The sequence below is a fragment of the Populus euphratica genome, unplaced genomic scaffold, assembly GCF_000495115.2.
Source record: "Populus euphratica unplaced genomic scaffold, PopEup_1.0 scaffold243.1, whole genome shotgun sequence".
NCBI lineage: Eukaryota > Viridiplantae > Streptophyta > Magnoliopsida > Malpighiales > Salicaceae > Populus > Populus euphratica.
In genome coordinates, this window is record NW_011500122.1 from 122,112 (window position 1) to 130,236 (window position 8,125).

The 8,125-nt window shown below is 32.0% G+C and overlaps 1 protein-coding gene across 3 annotated transcripts; it reads right to left on the minus strand.

The window, feature by feature from the left end:
- Nucleotides 1-3,378: 3,378 nt before the first annotated feature.
- Nucleotides 3,379-6,506, minus strand: LOC105110139 (transcription factor bHLH112). Of its 3 annotated transcripts, none has more exons than XM_011005078.1 (8): nucleotides 5,998-6,506; nucleotides 5,142-5,733; nucleotides 4,934-5,038; nucleotides 4,732-4,797; nucleotides 4,558-4,617; nucleotides 4,273-4,323; nucleotides 4,007-4,155; nucleotides 3,379-3,925 (listed from the first exon to the last, which is right to left on the minus strand). In XM_011005078.1, exons 1-8 carry the CDS (start codon nucleotides 6,366-6,368, stop codon nucleotides 3,874-3,876), a joined length of 1,446 nt encoding a protein of 481 aa, XP_011003380.1. In that variant the 5' UTR covers nucleotides 6,369-6,506; the 3' UTR covers nucleotides 3,379-3,873. The 3 variants fall into 3 exon arrangements, with proteins under 3 accessions (XP_011003380.1, XP_011003379.1, XP_011003381.1); XM_011005077.1 differs by having other exon boundaries at nucleotides 4,552-4,617; nucleotides 5,998-6,504; XM_011005079.1 differs by having other exon boundaries at nucleotides 3,631-4,155; nucleotides 4,552-4,617; nucleotides 5,998-6,501.
- Nucleotides 6,507-8,125: the final 1,619 nt, after the last annotated feature.

Below are 8,125 nucleotides of genomic sequence, written 5' to 3' on the forward strand. Positions count from 1 at the left end.
ACTTCTTATCTTTTCATATTTTGCCTAATAGACTAGACATCCGTACATTCCCATAATTTTTTAGGATGGATGGTTCACCGCGACGCCGCACTACAAGCGAAAGATTACAAAGCATATGAAAAATCTTCTTCTTCCCTTGCCTCGCACGTTTAAGGGAAGAAGAAAAACATACATTATCATTCAAACAACACCGTTTCAATCCTTTTTTTTTTTGTGAGCAATGCATGAAATGACGTTGTTTTGGGCAAAACGACCGTTTTATTTAAATGAAAATGACACCAAACTTATGTCAAAGCCTACATTGTGTACCTGATCAAGCTCTTTCTAATGCAAGGCAAGCAATTTGAATCGATAAGCAGTGCTTTCTCGTACTAATCAAATCATTATTCATACAAATAAAATAAATGCTTTAAACCAATTCGGTTCTCAATAACCCTCAAATTGAAATGTTAACTTTTTGTGACCAATCAAATGTTATTTCATCTTTAAACCAAAAGCTTTAAAATGCTTTCATCACTTCAAGAACCTGTCAATAGGAATTCCTTGAATTGTTTAAAACAAGTTTATTTTGAACCAATATCAAAATGATTTATGTGGTTGGAATAACTTAGGAATTCCAGATAAATTTTAGGATAAGGTGGCTACACAAGTGTTAGAAGTTTTGGAGCTATATGTCCAATGCTCAATAGCATTTAATACATCTCATTTAGGGATAGGGACAATAAAGGAAGTTGTTCTTGAACCCTTTGGTAATTTTCAATTTGGGTTTGGCTAGAAAGTTTTAAGGCTTAGGTTTTTTTTATGTTGGCAATGTGGGGTGAAGGGTTGTAGTTTTGGGATGATTTTTTTCTACCCCTATAGCCATCTTCAACATGATGGATCTCTTTTTCTTTTTAGGTGTAAAAATTCTACCATTCTTGGCACCTTGCTCTATGCGTCCACGCACTACCACAACATCAATAAATTGCTAAGCCGAATTACCCATCACATGTTCGTAATATGGTGCTTCAAGTGTGTTGGCAAATAAAGAGACCATCTCTTTATCCGAAATTGGAGGATGGACTTGAGCAACTAATTCTCACCATCTTTGAGTATAGTCCTTTATGTTTTCTTTGTCCTAGAGAGCTTTTTTTTAACCTTAGACAGGCAAATAATTAAAAACCATAACCAAACCTTAGATTTTATCAGACATTAAAACAATACAGCTTACCTTAGGTAGACCGTATTTGGGGTGCTAATATCTTTTCTTTATGCAATCAGTCTCCGTACCCGATTTCTAAGGCCAGTTAGGGTTCCTAATAACCAGAATACTAGGTAACAACTCCTAGTATATATTTTCTGGATAAGAGACAATAATTTCTTATCTTTTCATATTTTGCCTAATAGACTAGACATCCGTACATTCCCATATTTTTTTAGGATGGATGGTTCATCGCGACGCCGCACACGTATGATAAGCGAAAGATTACATAGCAGTAGCAACAAGGGAAGATTCCAAAGCATATGGAGAATAAAAAGACTGAGGATTCACAACAACAACAAGGAAGCTTCCAAAGTAGAGGGAGTCAAAGCGCCCATTGAAGAGAAGGAAAAAGAGTTTTAAAATGTAATGATTATCATATCAAATTGAGAATAATAAGAGATTTAACATATTAGTTAATCAACATTTCCTACTTATATGTATAGAGTAATGTACAATAGTTAATGTAAAGATTATAATACAAGAATAATAAATCTTTTCAAAATATATACAAGTCTTTAATAATTAATATTGATATGTATATTTTGATTTGTCTAAAGATTGATTAGAGAAGAGATCTAGTTTCGATTGATGAACAAACTAGTTATTGGGAGAAAAAAAAGGTTTGTCTTGTGAAGTGTTTGTTTTAATATTATAAAAAAATAAGCCCCAATTAATTATATGGGTTTGATAAATTGTGGAAATCAAAATTAATAGCTATTATTTTCTTACAGAAAGAACACATAAATGGATTAAGACAGCAGTAATTATAACAATATTGCATGCTGGATATTCATGTTGAATAAAGGTGTGCACAAGTACAATTATTACCCTAGAAGCAACACTTTTTACATGAATTAACAGTACAAAGCAGAAATGATTAGGGAGGGATTAACTTTTAATTAAGTGACAACCATTAAGAATGTTTAATAGGCTAGCTAGAGCTACCTGAAGTAAGGATATAATGAGATCAAGTCTTGCATTCTCTTTCTCGTTCTCATGTACATGTGCATTCATGTCCCAACAGAAAAAAGTGAATTTCAGTGGCCCATTCTTTCAAAACTATAATTTCCTTGTATATAAAACAATTTATAATAAAATTTAAAGTATCTGCTATTATTTTGTGTGCGCGCGCTTAATCATATTTATATTAAATGTGTGTTTAATAATATGGTATAAAATATTTTTGTAAAAGAGTTTTTTAATTAAAAATATATTAAAATAATTTTTTTATATTTATTTTACCAGTCTTGATATTAGTAGATCAAGATCATTTAAACAAATTTTAAAAAGTAATAACTTGATATTTTTTTCAAATAAAAAATAATATAAAAGGTACTTTAAAAAATAGGTTGAATTGCGAGACTAAATTTGGACAATTTACTAAATTTAAATGGCGTTTTAATGACATTAAATATTGGTTATAGATATAACATAAATTTTACTAAACTAATATATTTTCCACCAAACCTAGTTAAATGTCGCAAAAAATGTATAGTACAGATAATTTTCTTTATATTGTTATATATATTTTATCAAGATGCCAAGGATTTCCATTGAGATTATTGTTATTATTATGTATTTATAATTATTTACATCTAATAAACATACTTCACGCATGTAAAATACTCAATCATTGAATTCAAAATTTACTGGTAGCAAAAAATTAGAATAATAATTTTTTTTCAATCTTGAATTCTCGTGTGCCTTTTATCACAATTAAAAATGAGTGTGTAGGTGAGAATATAGACACCATCATCTCTAACAATCCCAATGATTTAGCCTTGGTTAAAAATTGATTCAAGATTTATGGAGACTAGACTCATTTCTTAGATTCAAATCTCATTATTAACAACCTTTAATAATTCATACACAAGCGTGCATGCACATATATCTCTTCATCTGAAAAAAATAAACAAGAACCCTAAAAGCAGGAATAGTGGGCCGCCCTCTGACTTAGCACTATCATGCACAATCCAAACACATAAACAAAAGAAAAAGTTACAAACCAATCAACTAAGCTCCACTCACTCCTCTCTCTCTCTCTCTCTCTATATATATATATATATATATATGAATAAAAAACAAGCTAATGAGTACAATGATCCCTTTATTTATGTTTTTCTTTTTCTTTCATCAATAATAACAATGCCAATATATTGAAAAAAAGGTGGATTGGTGGTGCCATCCATAACAATCTTAGAGCAACAGGAACAAAAGGCCTACTATCCCAATCTGCTAACTTCACCCCACTCATATATAACAATCAACAACATATAATTAATCTCTAATTTCACAAATATTGTTAAATTTAGCTGAATTTAGCAGTTGTTCCTGTGCCTAATCCCACCTTCAAACTACTAGTTAATTAACCAGCACTACACCTTGGATTAATTAATAATCCTTATAGATATTTATAATATTCTTGATCTCCAGAGGCTCCTAATGATCATTTGCTAGCCTAACATCATTAATTCTTCTTGCAGCTGGCCCAGCATTGTCTGTCCATCTATGAAGCTTGAGTTCCCTTTTCTCTTTTTTCATTTGTTTTCTTTAGCTTTTCGTTCATGACTGATACAACTAGCTAGCACAGCAATGCAGTAGCTCAGCTCCTAATATAATCTTCTCAATTCCTATATTGAAGTTATGATCATTTCCTTCCATCTTGGTTGGATTGATACAACACTACAGATATTTAGAATCAGTACTTGATCATTGGATAGAAGCTGTAAGTTTAGCTAGCTTTACTATATATCATCCTTCTACCTGAAAGTACCACCAAATGTTGGTGTCCAGAAATCAGCTGTGGTCTCATTAGCAACAGGAAATGTGCTAGGGACAGGCACAAGACATAGTCCTCTGCTTCTTAGATCTTGTTTTGGCCCTTCTAGGTCATTCAGTTTGTCAGCTGGAGCCTGTAAATTTGAATATATATCAAATCAATTAATTATGCTTCAATAGAGTCTTTTGATTCATCTAGTGGAAATGTTGGCCAAAAGCAATCAACATGAAGAAATAAAGAATTGTTATACCTGCTGATGGTGAATGGGGTTGCCATTTTTCATATATGGAGTACTTAACACCTACATTAACAAAAACAAAAACATATATTAACAAATAATCCCTCAATTTAAGCACTTAAATATATTTTAATCCTGTCTAAATGAAGTAGGGTTTCCCATTAATTAATGTATGTACACATTTTGTAGGATTCTAACTTGTTACCTTTACCCTACTTAATTTGAATTAAGGAGTGAGAATCAATGTAATAAACACTCGAATATTGGTGTCAGGAAGATAGAAGAACATACACTGACTTGATCATGAAGGAACTTGATGTACTCGATAGCTTCATGGAGAACCGATGCAGTATCAGTCTGGACAAGGTAGAGTACATGACTAAAGGGTGAGCTTTCAATTGAATCATAAAGCAAAGACTTATTTTGGTATTTGCACTATTTGAAATAAAGTAGAAAAATCCAAAAGCTAACCTTTCCGAAAGGTGAAACCAATTGCTGGAGGGCAGTTATTCGGTCTCCTAGCTTCTCTTTCCGGACCTGATAACAAAGTAACATCTTCACATTCACTTCTTCAAAAGATGAAAAGATAACCAAGCAAGAAAAAAAAATGAAAAGAATATGTCCAGTACATTCTAGTACTCATCAAGAGCTCGATACTTAGAGTTCTCTATACCTTGAAGGTTGGTAATGGAGATGGTGTTTCAATTCGAGGCCTTTTGAAAGCTGGTTCGCTTCCTTTCTTAACTACCGAAACCGAGTCTCGAACTTCTTTGCTAGGCTGAAATTTGTGAATACACAGAAAAAATGATGTTTAGTCCGCAACCCTAGTCACTAATTGATGAACAAGGCTAATTAATTAATTTTTAATCATCTTTAATTACCTTTGTAGTGAGGTTGGAGCAATTGGATTTCTCTTCAAAAGCTGGCACAAGAAATTGGGACTGTGATGGGGGTAAAAGGTTTGCTCTAATATCGTTTATTCTAGTTGGCGAGGCATTCCAATAGGGTGTGTTGTTAGTAAAGTGCAAAGTGCTAGGCTGTTGCTTTGGCAAAGAAGATTTTATTAACGGAGATACTTTAGGCCAAGAAGGAGATGATAATTCAGTCATGTTGGTCCCATAATTTGGAGCTGTTGGCGACAAGTAATTCATAAACCTGTTGTTGAAAAGAGACTGTGCTTGTTGTGGTTGAGGATGCTCAGGTTCAAATAAACTTTGTATCAATGTTGAAGGGTAGCCATAAGATGCTGATGGCTCCATTGAAAAGCCCGTAGAAAATCCCTGGCACGTTGGTGGCGAATTGCCGGAACTGTTAACCGGATTTAGCCTTCGTTGATCCAAGGAAAAATCTTCAGCAGTGCTTGTATAGCTCTTTGGGCTCCAATCTTTTTGGATTTGAGAAGAGTTTAGTCCTGCTGAATTCATCTCTTCTTGCATCATGGAATTGTAACTCTCAGTTCTTCCATTCCCAGGACTGCAAGAAGATCAAGGATTCTTATCACTGATTTAAAATCTTTACCACTTGATAAAAAAATGATGATCATTTTGACTTGCTTTTTGTTACAGAAACAATAAACATAGCCATGAATTTTTTATCTAACTTGTAATTGAAATGAAATTCTTTGGACTTTAAGACCTTCAGCTTGGACTTCCACCATAATCTGAATTTAAGAAGGGAAAAAAGAAAAAGAAAAACAAAACAAAACAGGAAAAGGAACAGCATGGTTACCAAACTTACAGAAAAGCTGGGTTCCAATCCGATGATGACGAAGATGACGACGAAAGGCCATACCCCATCATTTGCAAGGTGGAGTCAATCAAAATACTGCTACCACCACTATCTGAATCAGCCTGTTGAGGTTTCTGAGAATTTAGGAAAGGTATAGAGGTATCGGACACTGAGGTAGTAATATGATTAGACTCCTTGCATGATATTGACCTTGCCTTCAAGTCTACCATATCAGCCGTGGTCCATGATCCATAAGTTTCCATATGATCGCTAGCGATGCTCACCGTAGAACATGGTGACAAGCCGCCCATGAACACGCTTTTCGACGAATTCATCCACCAGTTTTCGCCACAAATCCCGGCCTGAAACTCCTCCGCCATGGCCAAAAACTTGTTATATTAATAATCTCCGAGTTCTCTTTGTAGGTGTGTCTTCTTTCAACCAGTGACTTGGAGCTTAGCTTAGCTATCTCTCTTTATAATGAAGCTCTGTATTGTATGGTTGAGGGAATGTAATCTATGCAATATTATATATGAAACGGTTGAGGGGTACGGGTAAGGGAATTTACCAGAAATAATTAATAGTTGACATATCAAAGGGGGATGATTGGACAAATGAGAGGAAGCATTTTGAATCGAATTTTTTTCCTTTTCTTTACTTTTGTTTCAATTATTTTTTTGTTCTCACTTTTTCTTAATTATTTGGGGTATAATTTTTTTTAAAAAAAGTATTTTTTTATTATTATTGTTATTGTTGTTCTTAGTATTATTTCCAAGATACCATTTGTTTTTAAATTTGGAATTGCATATAGCTTTAAAACACATGAAATTGATTTTTTTTGTATTTTTTATTATTTAATTTGCTGATATAAAAAAAATATTAATTTTTATATATATTTTCAATTAAAACAACATTTAAATAAAATATTTTACATCATAATACCAAACCCATTTTAGTATTTTCTATTTATCTTTTATACAATACGATCATAAAATTATAAGTTCTGAATTAATTTATAGATTTTGATCAATCCATTGGGCTTAGTGTTATAAAAAAAATTATAGAAAATTACTATATGGCCACAAATTCAAATTGAATTAATTTTAATATCAAAATAAATAATAATTTAATCTAAAAATTTAAAATGTTGCCTAAATTTTCAATTTTTATTAACTCTAACTTACACAAAAAAAAATTATTTAAATATTTTTGGATGCAAGTTTTTGTTCTTTATGGGCATGGTTATGATGATGATGGGGATTGATCAAGGTGACAAATCCAACTGTTGGTATTCTTTGTTGATTAGTAAACAAAAAATAAAAATAAAGATAAACCTGAGAAATAGGACCATATAGAACCGACGGTCCCAAATGCATGATGGTGGAGGGTATAGGAGGTTTGGTTTCTACCTGCCACGGATTCTAATCCTTGGCGCGTGAAAAAAAAAAAACCCACGGATTCTAATCCTTGGCGCGTGAAATAAAAAAAAAAAACCCCACTAAAGTGTTATATAAATCAACTAAAAAATGAGTTGATTTTATTAATTTTCCATAACACAAAAAAGAAATATTCTAAAACAATTAATAATAGTTTCATTTTTATTAGAGAATATTATGAGATTTTCATAAATAATTTTGCATGGTGGTATGAAATTAAGTTTTGCCTTCAACTATATTGGAAAGTTGAATTTAAATAGCTTCAATGATACAAAAATAAATAAATAGATGCACCTTGAATTGTTGTAATTCAGCTAATATTAATGTCAATTATCCTCATAAAAGATTTTAAGTTCCAACCTCTCTTCTACAATAAAAGAATGTTATATATGGTCTTTTATTTTATTTTATATTATTATCCAAAAAATAGGAGTTGATATAAGATTGAAATTGAGTCCCATTAAATTATTTTAGAACAATGTAAATCAGTTTTCTAAAACAATAGTGATTTCATTATTAGAACAAAGGGTAAAATTTTCATAAATCGTTTCATCTTCAGTTTTTTTCATTGCTAAAGCTTTTAGGGACGAGATTTCTACTTTTGGGCAATTTCTTTTCTAGATTCCATCACGGTACGTACTCTCAATACATTAGACCAAAGTAAGGGGATGTATTTTCAAGATCGTATGAGAAAGAAATTT